Source organism: Hippoglossus stenolepis, chromosome 5 (genome assembly GCF_022539355.2).
Source record: "Hippoglossus stenolepis isolate QCI-W04-F060 chromosome 5, HSTE1.2, whole genome shotgun sequence".
NCBI classification, from domain to species: Eukaryota; Metazoa; Chordata; class Actinopteri; order Pleuronectiformes; family Pleuronectidae; genus Hippoglossus; species Hippoglossus stenolepis.
In genome coordinates this window covers 9,524,561-9,547,858 of record NC_061487.1, presented here as the reverse complement: position 1 = coordinate 9,547,858, position 23,298 = coordinate 9,524,561, and the positions used below count along the sequence as shown (strand labels likewise).

The 23,298-nt window shown below is 41.9% G+C and overlaps 2 protein-coding genes across 7 annotated transcripts in view; one reads left to right on the top strand and one right to left on the bottom strand.

Moving 5' to 3' along the window:
* Positions 1-3,577: 3,577 nt before the first annotated feature.
* On the top strand, positions 3,578-9,447 carry adck2 (aarF domain containing kinase 2). Of its 2 annotated transcripts, XM_035156474.2 has the most exons (9): positions 3,578-3,815; positions 3,952-4,903; positions 4,997-5,143; positions 5,300-5,428; positions 5,685-5,780; positions 5,954-6,223; positions 6,687-6,815; positions 7,300-7,353; positions 8,607-9,447. In XM_035156474.2, exons 2-9 carry the CDS (start codon positions 4,028-4,030, stop codon positions 8,745-8,747), a joined length of 1,842 nt encoding a protein of 613 aa, XP_035012365.1. In that variant the 5' UTR covers positions 3,578-3,815; positions 3,952-4,027; the 3' UTR covers positions 8,748-9,447. The 2 variants fall into 2 exon arrangements, with proteins under 2 accessions (XP_035012365.1, XP_047195691.1); XM_047339735.1 differs by having other exon boundaries at positions 3,578-4,903.
* A 114-nt stretch (positions 9,448-9,561) lies between these two features.
* srpk2 (SRSF protein kinase 2) overlaps positions 9,562-23,298 on the bottom strand; it is a 70,311-nt gene continuing 56,574 nt past the window's right edge. For 3 of the 5 annotated variants that reach the window (XM_047339734.1, XM_035156457.2, XM_047339733.1), the window contains 7 exons: positions 22,421-22,736; positions 19,376-20,317; positions 18,287-18,387; positions 17,703-17,810; positions 17,532-17,601; positions 15,091-15,183; positions 9,562-12,032 (listed from right to left, as the gene is read on the bottom strand). In XM_047339734.1, coding sequence (XP_047195690.1) covers positions 11,848-12,032; positions 15,091-15,183; positions 17,532-17,601; positions 17,703-17,810; positions 18,287-18,387; positions 19,376-20,317; positions 22,421-22,736 — 1,815 coding nt within the window. In that variant the 3' untranslated portion in view covers positions 9,562-11,847. Of the gene's footprint in view, positions 12,033-15,090; positions 15,184-15,507; positions 15,601-17,531; positions 17,602-17,702; positions 17,811-18,286; positions 18,388-19,375; positions 20,318-22,420; positions 22,737-23,298 lie in introns of all 5 variants that reach the window. The other 2 variants (XM_047339732.1, XM_047339731.1) reach the window with 1 other exon arrangement.

Genomic DNA, 23,298 nt, shown 5'->3' with positions numbered 1-23,298 from the left:
CTCTCTCTCTCTCTCTCTCTCTCCTCCCTCCCCATTTTCCACCATCGCCCCTCTCCCACCCACCTAAAACCCCCACTGTTGAACTAATCTGCAGCTGGCTGGGCGATTGGAGCCCTAGTTGCTGGGGAAACCAAGTGTCCTGCTCCAAAAAAAAGAGTGAGGAATGAAGCAGGAAGGGGCAACGCTGAGCACAACTGAATACATAAATAACAGCCCCCTTTGGGAAGCTATTAGAAAAGCCCAAGGGTCACTCGTCCTATCTGAATGAGTTGGACAACGTGTTCGTCTATTTGATCTCTTTGAGATTTTGTTTACAGGTCACATGTGACAACAACAACGACAACTATGACTATAGTGCAGAAGCAGATTCCTGTGAGCGGTAAGACTGGGTGAAAATGGTTTGGCCGTGTTTGGGTTGATTAATGCTGACCTGTTCTAAGTCACCGGATAAGAATGGGGGGGTCCAGCTCACAGTCAGTTCCTCAGGGCTGCAGATCGACTTAATGGACTTGGGCAAAGAGTGGACAAAGAAAGTGAGCGAGCAGGAAACAAGACTGGACATGCATACTGATGGCCAGTGTGATTAATAATTAACCTGTTCAACCCCACACACCCTCATTGGCAAGTCCATTATTACATACACATGCTGTGCAGACAAACACTGTACACGACCTGAAAGCTTTATTCTGACACTATGTCATGAAGAGCTACTAAAATCTGAAGATGCACAAGACATTTTTAAATTTCCATTTGATGTAAGAGTTAAATCATTAAAGTGACACCTTCAATTAAATTTTTTCCCAAAGTTCATAAAAATGTGCTATTCAGTCATGTTGGTGAAATTGGGGCAAAGAGATACAGACAATAGATTATATAGTATATATCATATTGCTCATTGTGGGAACTGTTGGATCTCTATATAATGTTGTATCGTTTCAACCTCACTATAAGTGCCTTGAGATAATGTAAGTTCTGATCTGGCACTATACAAATACAATCTAATTGAATACAGAAACTTAATCACCACGTATTTTGATGATCAAGTCATTTTCAAGCCAAAAAAACAAACCATCACCTAGTTTCAACTTGTCCTTCGTGAAGACTTGTTTATTTTCTTTATCTTTATAGGAAAGAAACATCTCAGACTCTTTAAGTGTTGGCTGCACACAACTGAAAATCTTACAGACCAAAGAATTAGAGAAAGTGATTGGCATATTAATCACTAAGCCTTAATAACTGCATGTGAACTGTATTATCAGAAAGTGTTACCCTATGTAGTTTTAAAGGCCATATACAAGTCATACATGTAAAGTTGTTTAAAAGATTTAAAAATTGGTTGTTATAGGGCAGTTGCTTTACCTAAAATTGATTGTAGATGTATTGATGATATGTAAAATGTTTGGCTCTAACTTTCAAGTTCTTATAGAGTAAATGTATGTGGTATATTAGAAACAAATGGGGTTTAACTTTGCTTACTGTGCACATACAGAATGCAGATGCAGATATGCACATGTTTAAATGTTGATCATATGATAAGGGATCCAGGTTGCATAATTAATTAACTCAAACTTTCCAGAAGTGCAATATGGCAATGCATCGCTTTAAAAAATCATGTGAAGGGGCCCGGGTTACATTCCTACAATCATCTCACTGAGCAGCCTTCATTAAATGTCTAACAGCATCACTTCAGCACAGCAACTCTCCTGCTGACCTCTGAGCACAAACCCTGACCTCTCCTTTGAAATGCAAGAGAGATCTAAAAAGCCTGGCTTGTCCATCAATAGCTGTGAGGGGAACAGGGTGGGAGGCGGGGGCTAGCAACATCTGTTTGGCGTTTATCCCACTTTATTGTGTTGCTGAGTCCTCGCTCGGGCCTACAGCTGGGATCCTAGGGGTGGACTGAGCCCACTGTCCAGGGGACACACACCGTGACTGGGAACATGGCTGGGACACGTTCTCAGTGGTTGCTGGTATATAGCAGGCTGTTTGCGAGTCTCTGGTTTAATCAGAGGAAATGACAATGAAATCAAACCATGGGTGTGTTTTGTTCCCTGCCTCCTCCTTTCCTTTATGACCCAGAAACACATTTAGTCAGCACAACCAATACTGCAGAAAAATTAGAGGGCTGGTTTGAAGTAATGTCTTAGAAATATTACTTAGGATAAGTAGTTTTAATCCCCTCTATAGAATTATGACATTAGGAACTTGTGTGATGTGGTTCATTTCAGTTGTTATGGATGAGCCTCAAGGCACAAACAACGTGGGAGAGAGGAGGGTTCTGTTGAAGTAAGAACATTTGTTTTTAATTCCCTTTTAAAGACTGTGAATGAAGCTGAAGCATTTTCCTAATAAAATTTAATTGTCCAAAACCAAGTCCGTTCTACTGTTTATTTGACACACACCAAAGACATCATTAGATATTCTTGACTTACACGTCTTCCCCAGAAGCATATGAGTGCATAGAGTAAAAAAATGTAGTCCCTGGTTTCAATATTGTCTTAAAAAAACTTCAATTTCTATATTCAATATTTAACATGTTCCTAGGAGGCTCATTAGAGGGGTAAATGTCACGTAACACTCTGAAATGTGTTTCTTAAACTTCAAGGTAGGGCTGGGCAATGAATCGATAAATACAATAAATATAAATAAACACTGCAATAGAATTTTCATCAATAGCAATTTAACAATTCATCAATATATTGCTTATGCAAGCACACATTAGTTTTAATGTTCTATACTTCAGATTTGTCATATCTTTCGTGTTTGAAATCCTTTGCCAATAAATAAGAGGTTATAACCTTCACTCAGGAGAAAAAATCAGTCTTTAAAACTTAAAAGAAAAAATATAACGTTTATTGTGATAATTATAGATGATATATATGATAATATTTTTATCCTGATAACACTTATTGCGGTATTGCCCCATTTAAGACCCTCGGAAATATCGATTCAAATATATTGTTGGATGCATCAGTATCATGTGTAATCAATAACATTGAGGAGGGCTACATTTAGGGTGCTTCAAGTCTCCCAATGGAACAGAGACATTGTTCATGTTGGCTGTACCTGAAAATGGACGATAAGTAAACAACTGTAAATTAGGTTAATCTATGCATCCTTGCATCCTCCTTTCCTTCCCTTGAAGTAGGAAGACAAAAGAGGACAGAGAAATGGAACGAGCACCCAGAGCAATGTGAGATGTCTCCCCCTGTTGGGCATTTAACGTCAGTACAGTGACTCCAACTTGTAAAATGGCACTTAATTAATGTTATATTGATATAAAAAGTCGAGGTTTTGTGTTTAATAGTTAGAAATAATAGGATCATACCTTGTTACAGGATGTACATTCACCTGGCGCCGTCCTTTGGTCAGATAGCTTAAAGAAATCTTGGTATTACTTGTTTTCGTTCATAGGGAAACACATACAAACACTGAGGAACATTGAAATGATTCAAGTGAAGAATAAAAACACAGAAAACAACTCTTTAACCCTAAATAATCGTTAACTGTTTGTTTGTTTGTTAGCTTTTCGCCTCGTTTCCGACGGCGCCTTTAAGACGTTGCCCACGTGATCGGCGCGACGTCAGACCCGGAAGAGAAGCTGTTGTCCTCACAGTGTTTTCATGGATGCTCAGTCCTCAGTGGATCTGGATGGTGATCTCACCTGGTGCGATAAAAGCAGCTGGACTACAACTTGTCTGACTTATCCTCAACGGGAACAGAGGCGACACAGTTTCCTCTCATAAACAGCTAACTGCTGTAACTGTCAGCGAGCGGATACGTTAAAGTAACGACATGAATTTGTAGTCAAATAGGTAAATACACTTGTGGCTAGTTGATTGTAGCATTAGTGCAGGGTTAGTATGTGTTGTAAGGTGGATTCCTCGCCGTACACGTGTGGATGTTTACACTGAGGTCCCAGATTATTCCGTTTACTGATGATTTTTGCAGTTTCGTAACACAAGCGAAGGCACATGTGGACCAGTCCCCTCCTGGACTCAGCTAACAGCCGCTTGGCGTCGTGACCATGTCGGCCTTCGGAGTGAGGGCAGCTCTTCTCAACCTGAGGTTCACCTTCAGGAGAGCGGGCTCCTTCGCCAGAGTCCGACTCATCCAGAGCTCCGGGACGTGTTTGGTAAAAAGAGGGCAGCTCCTGACTCAGATACCCAAGGTGACACTGCTCTGCTGGGGTGCAGTGAACGCATCATCATGTGCAGCCTGGTGCCAGGAAGCCTCTCTTCCCTCTCAGCCTGCGAACAGAAAGTCTGTAGCAAGGATCCAGGTGCACAAAGTTATATTTTTCCTTCGCCTCAGCCTCCGTGCTTTGGTCCTGCTCCTCAAATTTGGCCCTCTTCTCCTCCTCTCCCCCTTGGCTCTAGTGTCCACTCGCTGGGCCTCTCATTGGCTGGACGCTCTGCTGTGGGTGACTGAGACCTCAGGTCCGACCTTCATCAAGATGGGGCAGTGGGCCAGCACCAGGCGAGACATCTTCTCTCAGGAGTTTTGCGAACGCTTCTCCAGGCTCCACGTCAAGGTGCGTCCCCACTCCTGGGCCCACACCAAGCATTGTCTCCAGAGGGCCTTCGGGGAGGGCTGGAGCAGCTTCTTGGTGTTTGAGAGCAAAGAGCCAGTGGGCTCGGGATGTGTGGCCCAGGTGTACAGAGGTTGGGCCAAGGCTGACAAGGTGGAGGACCCGGCCTTCCAGTCGCTGGTGGAGGAGCTGGAGAGAGAAGACTTGCTCGAAGCCTGGGAGATCCCTGGTCTTAGAGGAGTGGCCAGCTCCCTGTGGCGGTTCTGGAGAGGGAGCAGGGAGGAGGAGAGCTATGAGGAGAGATGCTACCCCGATGGTAAGCACGAGGAGAGCTGCACAGAGAAGGAGCATCTGATACCCGTGGCTATCAAGGTCAGTCTGACAAGAGTCAACTAAGTCGAGCTGCAGTGGTGTGTTCTTACATCCTGCCGCATATGTTTATGAATAGTTTCTGGTGTATTTCAGGTGGTGCATCCAGGGGTCAGGAGGCAGGTGGAGATGGACCTTATGCTGATGAAAGCAGGCAGTTGGCTCCTGCTCTGTCTCCCCCGACTCAAATGGCTCAGTCTGTACGAGATCATAGAGGAGTTTGAGAAGCTCATGACCAAACAGGTGGGAATATTAAGACATTTTAAAAGTTGTTTCTCACTTTCACTTGTCTTTTTGTGATCATTAGAAACACCTCGAAATTAGGACAAACAACCAAACAAGGCAGAAGCTGGTGGAGTGCATCATTATTGCAATCATCTGAATGAACTTTTATTTCAGATTGATCTCCGCTGTGAGGCCAGGAACATTGAGCTTTTCCGTGACAATTTCCGTGATGTGGATTATGTGAAGTTCCCAACTCCCTTGCGGCCATTTGTCACCAGGACCATTTTAGTGGAAACTTTTGAAGTGAGTAGACAGAAGTATTTAAATTCTATGGGAAACACTGACTGAATAATTGAGTGATAAACTTATCTCTCCATGTACGGTACCGATAAGACAAAGATGTCATAATATCAAACACTTACTTCTAAACTGAAAACTCATGTGACACAATATGACTTCTTGGAAATAAACAATTCTAGTTGAATTTATATCTTTCTCATTCCTCATAAAGGAGGCCAACATTCTTCAATTTATATTCAGCTCTCTTTTTTTTTTTCAGGAGAGTGAACCGATTTCTAACTACCTGAGCTCCGAGATTCCTCAGGAGGTGAAACGGAGAATAGCCAGGATGGGAGTAGAAACCCTTCTCAAAATGGTGAGATACATTATTCACTGGACATCTGTCGTATTCATCTTTACCACTAGTGCTATTTCATGACTTTCTGTTTTCGTTTATGCGACTGTTCTGTATTTGAGAAATAAAACGGATTGTGTCTACACTCCTCAAGACATTTTCTACCAAACAACATGGATGTATCTGTATTCCAGATCTTTGTTGACAACTTTGTCCACGGGGACCTCCACCCAGGGAACATTCTGGTGCAAAGTCGGGGGCCCGTTGCTGGTCCCAGTGACGGTACAGCGGAGCTCTGGGGAAAGACCACCCTCACGGACCTGTGGGACACGGTGGTTGTTAGTGTCCGGCCGGATCCGTTTCCTCTCCAGTTGGTGTTGCTGGACGCCGGTATCGTAGCCCAGCTCAGCGACCATGACCTCGCCAACTTCAAGGCTGTCTTCACTGCTGTGGTGCTGCGGCAGGTAATGAGGGAAAGGTTTCGTACTGGAGACAAAGTGTCAGTGCAGGTTGGACAGCTTAGTGGAAAGAAAGACCAGGCTTTGTACAGAGGACATAGATTCTAAATACATTTTACTGTACTCTTAGTGCACTTTTTTACAATGAGTAGTCAAGATTGCTTTCAGCATCTGAACAAACTATTACAGTTTTGTTTAAAGAATGACTTGTTGTGTAATGTAGAATTTGTTTAGCTGTAGGTGGCCAATAAAGCCAGTGACATAATTACTATTTACTGTTACTGGCTGCATTCTGATTAGAACCAGTTTTTACCCAGTGGAAAAACTTCTAAAGGGAAACCGATCAGGAATTTCAGGGATTAATCTGTGTGGAACTCCAGAGATATCTGAGCGTTTATTCATGTTTACAAATTTTCCACTTTTCCATTGTAAATCTTCATCTCCTAAAAACATCACTTCTCTTTTTCAGGGTGAGCGAGTAGCAGAGTTGATTTTGAATCACGCTCGAGCCAATGAGTGTCAAGATGTGCCGCAGTTCAAGAAGGAGATGGCTCAGTTGGTGGACCAAGCCGTCAGCAATACTCTCTCTCTGGAAAAGGTACGAAGCAACATTAGTGCTTTCTTATTGGGTCTGGTCTGTGATTGTGATGCAGGGCCACACGAGGACTGTGACCCTGATAGTCTTGTTGTAAATGGCATTTCATAAGTAACTACAATCAGTATTACAATAATTAACCCTGGTTTAATCCTTTTATTGTTGGTTCTTGTGATTTTTGTGAGCACGGTTTGCTTTTATTGTTGCTGTTTTCTGTCTTTTCTGTTCAAAATTAATGTAAAATTTTACATTTGCGTCATTACTACTCATCCATGCAATAGTTTAAATCACATTGTAAAGGGTCATCCATCTTTATGGTTTATATAGGCTGTGTATTGCTTGTGTTCAAAGAAGAAAAAACAAGCGAGGAGTATAACCAGAGGAGAGTTTGTTTCCACAATGTCTAATTGTCTGGTGACGGTGGCCAATGACTGTGGGGAAAAGTCGATCACTGATTACTATTGATGTGTTTCTGTTGTGTTTATAGATCAAAGTGGCCGACTTGCTCTCCAGAGTCTTTGGTCTGCTCATCAAACACAAGGTAAAATGTGCACATCATTTGTTTTGTGGCACTTTAGTAAGTCTGGTTCTTAGTTGTTTCAAAGTGCAGCAGATAACAGTTCTCATGCAGCCACTGCTGTTGCCATGATCCTAAAGTTTTTCCTCCAGTAAAATATCTTGAAAAAATAATTTCTGTGCAGCCCAGAGTTTTGCTTGTTACTGTAAGCAGAACAATTTGTCATCAAGTTTTAGCTTGAAGAAATTAAACGTCAAGAGTAATGCCGAGAGAAATGATAGATGAAATCACCATGTTCTGGTTTGATTCATGTCGCTGTTGGGAAAGTGTTGCTTCCACGGTGCCACTTTGTGGAAGTTCATGCTTTAAAAAACGACATCAATTGAAGGTGAACCAAGACAAAATAAACATTCCCTTCTGAGTAGTGCCTGAGAAATTTAAACAAGTGCTTGAAATGTACTGAGAGCTCTTTCAATCTGCATAAATAAAAATCAGCGCACATTCAAAGACGTTTTAGTTTGCACATTAAGTTTTGATACAATAAAGTTAAGATATAAACGATTGTAACTTTCTGACTAAACAATTGTAAACCACAGAAACAAACATGATGTGACAATTCTGTTGCAAACAGGTGGTTGCTTAGGGATTAACATCATAAACTGTGCTTGTATAGCCGTAGTATTACTGTGTTTAATGTGGTGCCTGAATTATAGGAAACATGTGTTCACGACTGAAAAATTATGTGAATGCCATTTAAAGTCGGAACAACACAGGAAGTCAAAGATTTTGAGCTGTTGACGTTATCACATATAAACCAATTAACGTAATTTCACAATCAACTCTGAATAGTAGCCTTTGATGTCAACTTGTCAAATGTTTCACTTTTGTCACTTGCAAACTTTTTGTCCATCTCTCCCTAACACACAACACTGCTTTTGAGCCAATACAGATGTTTTTATGATTCACATGCACGTTTTAAATGATCCATATGCCTTTGCGCTTTGTTAATATGTTAATGTTGTAAATTGTGTCAATGCTCTATACACGTGAAAACAGTTTGTTTACAGAGTCCAAGTTTTTTTCCACATTCTGACATCAAAGCACATGAAAACACCAAAGTGGGAACAACGACTTCACAACTCAGGAAATGGGACTTTGGAAAACTTGGAAGCAGCCACACACCAAACTGGAGAGCACTGCTTGTCTTGGCTGGATGAACAATGATGCTGTTACTTACTGATGTTACTGATTGATGTTGTTGTTGTTGTTTTTTTTAGGTGAAGCTGGAGAGTAACTTTGCCTCCATTGTGTTTGCCATCATGGTGCTGGAGGGTCTGGGCCGGTCACTCGATCCAAACCTGGACATCTTGGCTTTGGCCAAACCGCTGCTGCTAAAGAACTGTGCTTCACTGCTCTGACACACACACACGCACACACACACGGAATAACACGTGTAGTTGTACGTCCACACACAGGTACGAACCCCTACACTGTATACATATTGTACAGCTATAGATTTAGTACATGTGTGTAACGTCATAGGACTCCAGTGTGCATCATAAAATCAAAGCAGTGATGATTCCATTAATACCTCATAACATTGGTGGGGTTTTGGCACTTTCCTCACTGTTACTCTTCAACTGTATCATCTGCTGTCGGGTTGAACGTATGAACCCACAGAAATCAACTTGAAGGCACCTCTATCAGATCCCAGTGAAGAGGAGCGGGTACACTTTACAGGAGGCGCCACTTGTGGTTTGTTGAGTGCTAATGGATGAGTCAGACACGTCGGCAGACACAGATCACATCAGAGACCATTTGTAGTGATTTAAGATGTAAAGTGAAATACATGGAAAATCCCTGGTTGATACACTAAAGCGTATTTTTTACTTTTTAATGACTAATATTGATCTCAGGATGTCTTTTATCACTCACTGTTTTATTGTTCCTTAGATCATTTTTAATGAGCCATATTTGCTTTAGTGTGAATCACAATGTACTGTAACATTTTGTTCTGACCCACTACATGGACATTGTGAAGCTTAACGTCCTCATCAAAGTAGTGGCAACACTTGTATGAATTATACATTTCAATTAAAAAAAGGGAATCTATGCTAATCCATCTCTTTCTTTCCTCTGCTGCCTTTAAACCACTCCTACGTTCTTTTTAGTTTGGGGAGGTCGGCTGACGCAAATTCAGAGCAGAAAAGTGACCACACCAAGGGCCCGGGATCCATTAATTTAGAATTTTATTAAATCTGTCAATGAAAAACACAGACAAGACACGCGAATCTGTCAATGTCATCAGGAAGAACAGTCAGCATGGCTGAAAGAGTGAGATCAGGAGGTTTTGGTGCAAAAAAAAAAAGAAAAAACTTGTCACATACCCTTTATTGCAAAACTGTTGATTTTTTTTTAAATCACCATCAAGAGCCCAGACAGAGCAGCACTGTTCAAGTAAGGAGGGAGGGGGGGAGAAGTGACAACTGTGTAAAAAAACCTTTTCAATAATAATTATAATTAATAACAATAATAGTAATAATGACAAAAGAAATAAAAACATCTCTAATAGACAAACACAATCACCTCAGTTTAAGACGAGATTCTGTCACAGTCACAACAACCAGAGAAAAGTTGTTTTCTTTTTTTTTAATGAATTAAATAGTTTTTAAAAATATCTCACCATTTACTTATAATCATCTTTTTTTCATTTATTGCGAAAAATAGGCAACTGGACTAATTGTGATGATGCAAGTGTTTGTGTGTTTATGTGTGTGCGTGTGTGTATGTGTGTGAGACAGAGATAGAGACAAAGTGGAGAGAGAAAGTGGAACATCCTGGAGCATTGGCACTGAGAGCAGCAGCAGTGTGTGGCAATGCAGTACCCTCAATCGGCCACCGGGTAGCGCAGTTCATTCTGAACATTCCTCCAGGGCCGGAGCTATGACGGCCCCCTCCCCCCCACTGTACCAGAGGATGTGAAGTTCTGCCGACAGCAGCCTCTGTGTTTTTTGTTTTTTTGGAATGATGCTTGTGAGTTGAAACTTTGTCCATGTCCATGGTCGCTTATCCACGTTGCCAGATCTCAGTTCTATGTACAAAGGTTTCAAATCCCTGAAGGACATTTACAAAGACAAGTGCAACCTCCGTGTGACCATCCGCCTTTTCTGGAGAAGCTCAGGGATCAGTGGGTCCCTCTGTAGGTGGGAGGAAAGGGGGGGGGATAGTATCAATCAGATCAGGTAAACGTGCCGCAACTGGACTGTTCTTGGAACAAAAAGTAAGGAATGATGGCAGAGGACCGAGATTCAGGAATGTCAAAGGCTGGGGTGGGGGTTACACAGTGACCTTCTTCTGAGGGGCACCAAAGTATCCTAACATAAATCTTTCTAACAGAATGTCCAAAAAGAGGCAAGGAAACAGGAAAGAAAACCAGCAAACTGCACAAATAAAATAACGTATCCATTCTCCGTTTGTCAAATCCTTTCATGCTGATCCATCAGTCTCTCCATGCATTTTTAAAAATAGTCCTTAAATACCAAGCACTCCTCCACGTTCAACAGATTGTACACTTGTTTTTTGTTTTTTTTGCTCATCCCAGACTTTTTCTATCAGTCTCTGTCAACTGTCAGTGTGGCGCCCCCTGGAGGACTGGCTGCCCTCCCGTTCTTTGTGGTGGTCCCCAGCAGGAGCATGCAGCTCATTTAGGAAGGGGGAGGAAGTAGGCACCCAAACCGGTAGATGAGGCTTTTCTGGGAGTGTATGCTCGGAAGAAATCGGGGTGTAAACTTTTCGTCCGATATGGGAGTTTCTTCCACGGCAGGGTGAGGGAGGGATGGTGGGGCTACTGGACTAGAAAGAGGGGAAGGGTCTTAATGTAGGCAGATCTTGAGCACAGGCACATACGCTCATTCTCTCATAAAAGAGGACACACGTTTGTCTGTCTTTGAGACCCTGGCTGGGTAAAGGTCATGGCAGAGGGAGCTCTGTGCCATCACCACTGCGACAGGGCTTCTCATTGACTTTTTGTGTCGTGTCATTGAAAAGATCAGCAGCTGTCAGTGGCCCCCGGCTGGATCCAAACACGATAAACTGAGAATATTGAGGAGACAGATGAAAGGGACTGGCTGACATCTTGACGACAGAGGAGAAGAAGAAAGCACATCTCTTTCAGACAGAGCCTGACTCTCATCTGTGAGCAGCATCCATCCTCTAATGATCTGGGGGAAACGTTTAGGAAGACACAGTTACTATGTCCTTTAATCTCCACAAGCTTGTCTGTACATTCCTTTCAGGAGAAGATGGAGGGAGCTGTCTAGGAGTTAGGCCTCGTCAGATAAGCGAGTAAGGGTGCACGTCTGGGATCGGGCAGTAAAGATGAAGGCATTCTCATCTACGCTGACTTGTCTCCATCTTCTCGCCATACCGTTGTTCCACAGGCTGCCCACAGGGGGTGATGTTTGGGCTAACTGTCGGGGGAGGGACGAGGGGAAGAGGATGTCCGATCGGAGTTCGTAGCTACGAGTTGAGCCAGGGGTGGTTGAGGCATTCGCCGGCCGAGGCCCTCTTCTCGGGCACCATCTCCAGCATGGGCAGCAGGAAGTGGGTGAAGTGGCCCGCGTCTTCGTGCGACCAGCCGTACTTCTCCACCAGCACGTCGAACAGGGACCACGGCTTAAGCTTGGTGATGTGCCGCAACTCACCTGCAGGGGGGGGCGACAGGGAGCAGAATGAGTGATGGCACAGAGAGGAAAGGGAAGTTTAAAGGGGTTGTTTAAACCAAATTACAGAAACACTTATTTTCTCACTTCGAGGACGAGGCTGGTGATATTTTTTAAATTTTCCTTATTGTCAACAAATCCCATTAAAAAACTAAAAAACTGCAATTATGTGACGCCTAGGCTTGATATAGCTTATTGATCTGAGCCTGAAACTGTATAAACAACCTCACCATCGCATGGGATGTTCTTACACTGTGATGCTCATGGGCACTGTAGTTTATTTTCAGTCCCACACACTCTCCTGCTGCTATAAACACTCACTGAAGCATCAAATGTGTCTTAATCCACAGCTGAAAATAGTCCCTAACACGGGCACTATTTACTGAAACGATTTGGTTTGAATAACATTGATAGAAGCTACAGTATTCATCTGTTTTTGGAAATGATTTTACTTTTGTTTAAAGAAAGAGACATTAGCTGGCCTGGGGCTGGGTGCCATATACAGGTTAGCGATGTTACATGTTGATTTCTTGTCCTTTCATGGGATTTGTTAACATTATGAAAAAATACATTTCTCAGAGAATAATGATCTGGATCAAGTGGATTTAAATGTTTTCATAAGGGGACTGTTGAACCTTGGCGGAGGGTTGAACTCTACTGAGTGTCATTCTAATTTTAATTGTATTCACTGAGGCCTGTGGATTTCCATCTCTTAGATTTCTGTTTCCACCAGAGAGTAGTGGAGGTGATGTGGATTGCATTTCTGGTTGCCACAGTTCTGTAAAATTACAGAGAACACAGCACAATTTTCGCCAAACAGTGTCCTTGTTACCTTGGGGCCCTTTCACAAAAGAGATAATCCACCTAGCGCACAGTCAGCCCTTTTCATTGGGACTATTTCACCAGTAAATCGTTACTGTAATAAATATAAAAAAAATCCTTTCACTTTCATTTTCGCTGTGGTGGTAACAGAAATCTCAGAGACACATTTCTCAAAATCTGGCCAGACAAATGTCTGCACTGCCGGGTCCCATTAGAGGTAAGTAAGAAAATATGGTCTTTCTGTTTCGGACGAGCTGACCGTTATTCTGCAGACTCCAACCAATCACCACAATGGCGATTTCACTAATTAGTTCACCTCGCTCCGCCCGATGCTGTGCTAATCAGCACGGAGCTGTAATGATGGAGTGAAAACCTGCAGAGTCTTGGCCAAGAACCAGATATGGACAGAAAGAGGCCGAGAAGTGGCAGAGGAATGGAAACAGACAGGGAGAGGAAGGTGTTTATTATTGAAGTAGGGGGGAGATGACTGGCAATCAAGAGCAAAGGTTCGCTTCCAATCATGGCTGCCATGGTAACCTCTCCATCCTAGTATGCACTGATCGAAAGAAGCACAATATGTGGGAAAGGAACTGGAATCAGTACTGACACGTGATGTGATGACAGCAGCACGAAGCTTTGCAGCTATTTTTTTTTGTGTAAATAGAAACTGTGCTTGTTAAAAAAAGGCTGCATGTTTATGACCTTTCAGTCTAAATTCTTATGCAAGCTGAGTGTGTTTCAATTGTTTTGTCTGGTTCAGTGTATGAGCACTGCTCCACCTCCCCCGAGTTCAATAAAAGTCTGCGTACGAGGCCGCTCGACTGAGCTGCACGTGCAGAGGCAGCGTGGTAGACGGGAGGAGCCCGGAGAGACGGAGCGAGAAAGTCAGAGCAGATTAACGGAGAGCTGTGAGATAAAAGGGGGGAACATTGAGACATCAAGTGCAGCCTCCGACCTCAGATAGAGACAACATCAAAGACGGATCTCATGACACATTGTGAAGAATATATGAGCAGAAAGAGAAGGAGATGAAGAGGAAGAAAAAAGAGAATAAATGAGCGGGTGCAGGGGTTATCAGCTGTATCAAACACACACACTTACCAGGTTCAAAGATGAGGTGTGTCACACACTTCAATCTTTACAGTGAGGCCTTACTCCTCCATGTGTAGCCTGGGAATTTGACTTTACTTTTACTATCGCTAATACTGCTATTGATTCTTCCAGAAAAGACTAGGCTTGTTCCTGAAGTGTTGGCTGCTGCTTACAGATTTAATTGTGAATTATTAATCTTAACTCTGAAATACATTCTGCAGTGACTAATAACCTCTTGTTGAACTGGTTCCTTTTGGCGTCATTTCACAAAATTGTGACTAAAAACACTTGTCAAACTTGTAAAATAAATCCTCATTTTTTTTATTTTGAAATAATAATTGTTGAAGAATGGTTGTTATTTTTGAGTGAGCATTTTTGTGATGTTTTGTGTTTGGTTATTTTTCATCAAGGCAGAGCTTTCAAATGTTTTTTCAAGTTATTCCTTTTTTGTGTTATATAAAATACAGACAGACCATGTTTTCTGGTGTAACTCTATTATGACATGGCTGTCTTTTTGATAGTAGTTCTTTCAATCGAAGAAAATGTTCTCTTATGGCAGAGAAAATTAATAATATACATTTACCATGAGTATAGTATGAACATAATGACTATGCCAATGAAAGTCAGTCAGTTATAATGATGAATTACTCCCCAGCCATACATTATATTATTCATTACCTCTGCCAAGGAGGTTAGGTTTTTTTTACCCTCTGTTTGTTTGGTTGTGAACAAGATTACTATGAAACTTGGTGGAAGGATCTGATCTAGGCGAGGGAAGGGCCCATTAAAATCTTGGACATGTTTAATGGACTGATATTTATGAGTGTGTGTACTTTGGTGCAGATCCAAATAAAACAATCTGCATCTAGTGAATTTAAATGTGGTTTCATTGTTGGGCCTTGATGGAGGTATGTACTCTACTGAGTGTCATTCTAGTTTGGCCCAGTTATTGAAAACTTACCTGAACTCTATCTGAACTGCCTTGATTCAGAATGACTGGAAGTACTGCTTACTACACAACAAACTTCATCCAGGTACTGTGACGACTATGAACGTCTACAGCTACTCCAAAAAGGGATGAGGCCCGGCCTACACCGAACCAACCATGAACCACAGAGTCGTTTACCTTTCTTGGAGAAAAACTCTCGGTTGTACTTCCCGGCAGCGACCACTTTGCGTGGGACCTTCCCAAGGAGCTCCATGATCAGAGCGATGTGGTCTGCCCACCACCACATACATCACAGAAGGGAACAGGCACGATTCAGCATTACAGCATGCACACACACATCAACACGACAGGCTGCACGGGACGAAAACACACTGCTGCCTCGGGCCACTGCATAGACGTACTCACAAACTAATGACTAATGTTACACCTTAATGCAGTGAGGATTTGCTCTCACTGTTCTCAGTCACAATTTCACAATCAGTACACCCAATTTTAGTAAATTCAAATCAAAAAGTTTTAAATTTGAAGCGTCCATTTTTGTGTGTCTCAGACATCTTTGTGTCTCCGTCCCACCAGCTCTCTGTCCAGTGCTACCTCTTCTGTTGAAGAACTCCCGGGAATATTTTCCGGAGAGTGCAAAGTGCCTCGGAATACAGCCCAGCAGCTCTATGATGTGAGCTATGTGGTCTACAGAGGAGAAGAGGAGGGAGGTGGATGGATGGGAGGAGAGGGAGGAGAAGGGGGGAGGAAAGGGGATGCCAAAAAAGAGAGAGAAGAGGACGGAAAGGAAGGAAATACAGACAGAGAAAGGGTAACGACAAGGAAGAGAGGGATTAATTGAAAGGGGAGAGATACAAGTAAAATGTAAAAAAAAAACAGAAACGGGGAAGGGAGGTGACAGGTTGAGAAAAGAGGGGAGAAGGATAAAAAGAGACAGTCACGACAGTAAAGGAGAAAAATCGTGTTAGTGAGCTGTGCCCCCACAGCAGAGTTGATGAGATGAGATGTTCAGCCTTGGAATAAAAGTGACATGAACTCAGATGCAAAATTGAACAAACTAAATTCCAGAACTACACTGAAAAACAAGTAAGTTGTTTACCAACTTCAAAATAAATATGACTTAAGTATTTCTTTTTCAAATCAAAGTTGCCATTTGTGTTGAAACAACTTGATAATCTTTATTTGAACAAACTTAATTCATTTGTGTGTTGCCAACTGAAGTATTTAAAAAAAAAGTTGGTTCAACAATTGTCTTTTCTCAGTGAAGATTTTCAATGTGGCCTCAGAGGCAGGAAATCAAAAGGTGTCACTGGGCGTCATGACAAAACAAACGGTGGTTTATTGCCTTTGAAAAACATGCAAACAAATGAGGTTAACTGTGTCATGTGTGATAAGAAAAATAAGACAATGAGCTCACTGAGCTCACAGAGCAGTGAGGATGAGGAGATACGTGAAGATGAGCCGTGCACAGTTAGAAAACGTGTCGTATTCAGGTTATTGACTCGCGTCCACATGCAAATATAGGGACTGTGATGCTTGATAAGAATAAAATGTGACCAGGATATAGATACACATATACTCAGGATAACTACTCTTTAGATGAATTCACTAAATGTTACTTTAAATTTATTGTGAACAAAAGATCTCTAGATATTGATTGACATAGACACTGTATGTGTGTATCTATAACATGTGAGCAGTTCAGGTTTAGGTTGAAAATGAGTGGAGGCATCGCAGCAGAGTTACAGGACAGGATTTACAGTTGACAGTGGACAGTGGGGATTTGGGCAGAGGGATGGCTACTTTACACTGAGCTCACTTTAGGCCATTTTGATCCATTTAAGACCCACTTAGGATCAATCTGTTACAAATACTAGCTGTCTATTGTTCAGATGTACTGTTGAAAATAACAGCACAAAGATGCACTAAAAATTGCGGCATTCATAACACTTTAACAGAATCCAGTCAAATCAACAATTATTAATTATTTCAAATTTTGATCCCCATTTACTAATAAAGAGAAACAAATCTTATTCCGCATAGTGAATAAAATCAAAGTTCACATCCACAATAACTTTAAATAGTGATACATAAAAACTGAAAATAACATTTGAAAATTAATTAAAATTATTATCAATTTTTTTTTATTTGCATTTATTTTGTAAATTTAATTTTGATTGTATTTGGTGTATTGTAAAGAGTTGGATAATATTGTGAGTGTCTGTTATGGGACAAATTAAGAAAACCTAATCAAATGGATTTCAAGTTGTAATAAATGCATCAGTACATTTGTGATGTTTGAGCATAGTTAAGAAAAATGTGCTGCAAATATGCAAAGCGAATTAAGGTTAATAATGCTGAATTAAAAAAATGTCCCATTAAATGCAAAAAATCTATACAAATATTTAACTGCAGCTGTTCATTAAACACAAATTTCTACTCTAAATTAAAATATTTATCTTACTGCTCATTCTTTTATTCATTATTAAAATAAATATGCAGTATTAGAGCTTAAGCTTACAGTCTTGAGATACAATACTCAGTATAATACATCCAAAGGAAACATTTTGATATTTTTCTATATGGAAATTAAATGATGTGAGTGTCATATTACTCACCCTCATCACGGGAGTAGTCCTCTCCAGAGTGGGGCTCAAAAAGGTAATCTCCTGTAGCCAGCTCAAATGCCTACAAGAGAAACAAAAGGCCAACTTGAGTGTCCACTGAGAGAAACTGAATAGTTGTAATATGATGCATACATACAACATGTAAGTATATATTGTCCTCACCATGCAGGCAGTGCTCCAGATATCTGCAGGAGTGCTGTAACCAGCTCCTATCAGGACTTCAATAGAGCGGTACTGTCTCGTCTGGATGTCCTCTGTGAAGTGTTTATGCTGCAGAGGAGAGAGGAGACCAGGAGAGGAGAGGAGAGGAGATGAGAGGAGCCAATATCTCTTACCCTTAAAATAAATTGAAAATTTCCAACCAACTAAATGTCCCAAATCTCTTTTGTTGTTATTAAAATTAACCAAGAAATTAACGAAATAAAAACTTCTACTCCTCCCTTTTTTTTTACTTTGTTAGAATAAATGAACTTCAAACACTGTGAGACCCACAGCAACCAATTCTCACCAATCTGTTATGACTGCTTTTATGTTTTGGTTAAAAACTTCCCAACAGAAATCTCTGGCAAGTAGTTGTGCCAGATCATCTGATATTGACCAGGCCTTTATCCAACTAAGAGGATTATTCAAAAGTCAAAACATTCGTCTGACTGGATTTCAACAATAATTACAATAAAAGAATAGGCCACCTTCCTTTGATCTCCTGTGATCTACAGCTAAATCTAAAAATAAAGAAACAGTCTTACCACCCAGCAGGCATTTCCAAGATCAGCGATCTTGACGCGAATAGATTCAGCGTTGCGAGGATCCAGTGGGTTGATTAGGAGGTCTGCAGCTCTGGCCCTGACTGAGAGGGAGCAGAGGGAGAGAGCATATGACCAGGACTCTTCGTCTTCTTTTTCAACAAGGAGTCCAAGGAACCAACTATGAAATGTAATGACGTGTTTTCAGAGTGTTATTAAACTAGAAAAAAAGACTTGATGGCGATAACTTGTTAGAGAAATTGTGTTTATAAAGGGAGTTGACCCCAGAGCCAGAGAGAGAATGATAATAAAATGAAAGTTGTGGGTGGAGGACTTATGTTGGTGATGTGTCATTGATAATACCCAGATATTTGGACACAGAGATGTAATAATGAGCAACAGGATAATGTTAGCAGGCAGCTATAATGTATAAGATGAAAAAGAAAATCAAAACATAGTGATGATTATTCATACTCTGCTGATCTGTTCCCCCACCTGCGATTTAAATTAAGTTGTTAGGATGATTTTTCTGTCCTTTTTTTATCTACATCAGTAAACCTCATTTACATGTAGATTAAAAAATCCTTTTCAATTGAGGCCTTGGAATAGAAGGCAGCATAAACGAGGCAGTGTAAATCATTTACTCATTATTAATACAGAACAAATGAGAATGTAATGTCTGACTAATGTAATTAGTATGAAATGTGATTTAATATTTTAATTTTTTTTAGCTTAACACTTGGAAATGAATGTTTATATTGAAAAAACAATATTTCATAACCATATTTGTTTTAAATAAAAATTATGACATAACATTTGATAATAATGAACAAAGTCTTTCCTAAATATTGTAAATCTGCTATATCAGCGAATATAGTAATTTGTGTGTAAAGCAGTTATATAATACATTTAATTAATGTAGCACATCTCTTAACCACGTTATAAAGTAAAACACAGAAAAGAGAAATACATACAAAAAAATAAAACACAGCAATCATAAACACAGGTTGATATTACTGTTAAAATGAAAGCGGTAAAACCCAGCAACATATAAAACATTTAAATAGTGGACAGTATATAACCATGTCTCACCTTTGGGTGTGTCCCCCGTGCTCGAGGACGACACGGTGCGACTGCGGTCAGCCGGGCTGTTGGGTGACCGCCCTGCTCCGATTTCTGCTGTCCCCACCAATACAGGGTTTCCTGGCTCAGGATCCAGGGGCAAGTCTGGAAAGATGGGCCTCGCGGCCCGTTGTGGCTCTCTGGATCCGTTGGTCAGCCCCGGTCCGCCCAGGTCGCCGTTGTACATCTCATAACCAGAGCTGAGAGAGATTTCCCTGTCCGTGTAGCTCAGCTCGGACTCCACCAGGGGGCAGAGGAGAGGCTCGGGGGTTGGCGAGGGTGGCGGAGGGGGGCCAGGGTTTGGTTTCAGTAACTCAGACCCTAACAAAACGTGGCCGTTGGTTTTGGCTGAGTTGGTTTTGTTGTTGTGGGGTTTGATTGGGGGGGAGATGTCCGTAAGGAGGTCAGCTGTCGTGTCGTCATCCTCATCTTCGTCGTCGTCGTCATCATCCTCTTCTTCCTCTTGCTCCTCCTCATTCTCCCCGTCCTGCTCCTTCGATTCCTCCTCTTCCAACACGGCCTCCGCTGTTTTGCTGTCACTCTTTGGCTCCTCTCTCTCATTCTCCCCTTTTTCAGTCTCTTTCTCCACCTCCGCCTGCTCCTCGCCTTCCTCTTCCTCGCCTTCCTCCTCCTCTACCCTCTCTTCCGCCTCTGCGTCCTCTTCGTCATTCTCATCCTCTGTCCCTTTCAATCCCTCCTCCTCCTCATCTTCGTCCTCATCTTCTTCCTGCTCCTCTTCCTCTACCTCTGCTGGTGCTGCATCTCCACTACCTTCCTCTGAGGTGAGGGGAGGAATGGGGGCATCTTTTTCAGTGACAGGCGTGGGCTCCTCGTCCTCTTCTTCCGCCTCCTCATCAGGGTCGTCTTCGGTGATGGTGGGTACCTCGATCTGCTCCTGAGGAGGTGCTGCGCCTAACATGGAGGGAGGAAAGGAAGAAGCATTAAAGAGAGGAAGTGAGTGGGAAGGAGATGTAAGTGAATTCAAAGACGGCGTAGGCAGAGAAAAGAGCAGCCTGAAAAAAGAGAATAAAGGAGGCAAAGGAGAGAAAGTGAGAATGAAAGAGACAGGGGGTGGAGAGACAGAGGGTGGAGGATGGAGATGGAGAGACACTGTTGTCTTTTTCTTCTTTTTTATGTGAATCAGCCTCTCCTCCCATACACAGTGGGTCTAGTGTGGGCTGAGTAGTTGGAGCCAATCCACCTGCTATTCATTCACAGACAGAATCCTGCGCACACGTACTCACACGCTCACTCGTGCTGCAGATCAATGAACGCCACAGCTTGGATTTAGAAAAAGAGTAGAAAGTAGAAGCTAACCTAAATACGTTGCTTACTCTTCCTTCACATTGGAATTCACTTGAATTGAAAGCTGCAACCAAGATGTATCATCCATTAAACTGAATCTATAACAAAGTATTGTACAGCAAAAATCAATAAGATGGTTTAATGAACTAAAAATTAACTAGTGGTAGTTCAGTGTAAATGTACAACACACTCAGAATCTACAAGGGGATGGCTGAGGATGACATTTTTCAACTTAGATTCCAAATGGTCTCTAACATCCTGGAGATCCCTGTCATCTGGTGGTGGTTGGCAATTTACCATCAAACTCGTGCAGAAGATCTTGACATGTACAAGGGACATTTACCATCTTGTCCAATGTTTTAAAAAACACTTAAAATGACACAAAATGGCAGAAGTTCAGACGAAATGTGATTCCAGCTCTACTGAACAAATCAGAGACCGGTGATTCAGAGGTCTGAATAAAGCCGCGAGGAGGCGATATAATAAATTCATTGCAAATGGCACTTTTATTTTTATTTGCGCGCAGCTTATACAACAGCATCTAAGTAAAACAGATATGACAGGAGATGTCAGGCTGTGGCTTTTAAAGTGCCCAAATCAAATGTCAGTTTGTACTAAACTGTATTCTTGGCCGGGTGAACGACCCTCTGAACCGAGATTGAGACTGAAGCACAGAACATCATAACAATAAAACATGCACACTTCACACTTCACACTATGACGGCCGAAAAAAAAATCTCCATCCCAGCAGGGGTGGGTCCGTGCACAGCCACAGCCAAATATTCGCCAAATCCACAGGATTTCATTTAAAATTTTTATGGGAAATATAAATAGTGACAGATATTCCAGAGTTAATCCTGGTAAATGTGTGTAAAAAAAATCCCAGGACATTTAGGGGACCAAACATTTTGCTCCACAGCCACAATAAATCATATTTTGAGGTCTATATATAGGGTGAAGAGGTTAACACTGTCGTCTTGAAACAACAAGATTCTGGGTTCACACCAGGGCTTCTCGTGTATAGTTTGCATGTTCTCATGCGTGTGTGTGCTCCACATGGTCCAGCTCCCTCCCACAGGCCAGACACATGTAGCTTAGGTTATTTGGAGACTGTAAATTGCTTCTAGGTGTGAATGTGAGTGTGAATGGTAGTTTGTCTCTGTATGTTAGCCCTGTGATACGCTGGCGACCTGTCCAGGGTATAAACCGCCTCTGGCCCAATGTTGGCTGTGATTGGCTCCAGCCCTCACACAACCCTGAAGGAATAAGGGGTGTATATAACATGAATGGTCTATAATTGGGTTTATACTCTTTTTTTTCGTTATTATAATACGGATACTTTTTTCCGGCCTGATAATCCAAACTGGACAGGTCGTCAGCACAGGGTCAACATGCAGAGACAAGCAACCATTCACACTCACATTCACACACAGAGTCAATTTAGAGTCTCCAAAAAACAGAACCCCAGTCTGCATGTGTCTGAACTGTGGGAGGAAGCCGACCCAGAGAAAACCCCTCTCAGACACAAGGAGATTACACATTACAGATTGACGCCGACCAAACTGGGATTCAGCACCACTGTGCTGCCTTCCTCTAAAAATCCCTTCAAATCATCAGGATTCCCAAGGTGGAGTTGATCACTGTATTTAATATTTGTATAACTGCACCTCAAGAAGAAAGAAAGAAAGAAAACCTCATCACACGACTCACATGTATGATTCGTCAACCTGATGGGCCTCTCCCTCTCTCCTCCCTCCTCCTCCTCGTCTTCCCCATCCTCCTCATCATCGTCATCCTCGTCGCTCTCTCCCAGGGCCATGCTGGGGCCGAGCGCCGCTGACTGCAGAGATGAAGACAGGTTGTGCTCAGGTGCCTCTTTATCATCCCCCTCTTTGACGCTCTCTTCCTTTTTCTCTGCCTCTCTCTCCAGGGCTTCGATCTCCAGCATCCGCCTCTCCAGCAGCTCCGCCTGCCGCTTCTGTTTCTTCTTCAGCTTCTTCTTCTTGTTCTTGGAAATCTTCCCCACCTCAGAGGAGGAAAAGAGGTACAGGAGAAGAAGAGGGAGAGTCACAGGAGGCAAAACACGGCCTGAACAGGAGAAATTCAAGGAATAAAACATTTTGATATGTATTTGAATGGTGCGTGATGTTTATATGTAATTTCCACTAACACTTTCGCTGTGCATTATTATATCATATTATAATATTTGTGCATTTTAAAGAGAGCATGTGATTGCTGTCTGATGAAAATCATGCTGCTGAGAATAGAATGTGATTTAGAATTTTTCCAAGCGAAAGAAAAGGATCACGGTTTCCTGAAAATGTATTAAAATCTGTTCTCAAGTCACACGAGCACACATTCTGCCAAGGTCAGACATGTTTTAGTTATTTTACACGACACGTTTACATATTTGATTTAGCTCTCCTTGCTTTTTTGAAGGACTTATTTGGAACAAGTTGATGCCAAAGTCTTCCCTGCACCAATCAGGAACTAGAAACTTTGGAATCACCTTCTGCTGAGAGTTATGCTGCCAGACAACTGTCAATCAAATGCGACCACACGTACACAGTCCTGATGACAGGGATTCA

Bases quoted from the DNA above. Each gene is read 5' to 3' on its own strand.
- adck2 (XM_035156474.2), top strand. From the start codon at position 4,028: ATGTCGGCCTTCGGAGTGAGGGCAGCTCTTCTCAACCTGAGGTTCACC. The intron at 6,816-7,299 runs GTACGAAGCAAC...TTGTGTTTATAG, and splicing joins ATACTCTCTCTCTGGAAAAG to ATCAAAGTGGCCGACTTGCT. The intron at 7,354-8,606 runs GTAAAATGTGCA...TGTTTTTTTTAG, and splicing joins GTCTGCTCATCAAACACAAG to GTGAAGCTGGAGAGTAACTT.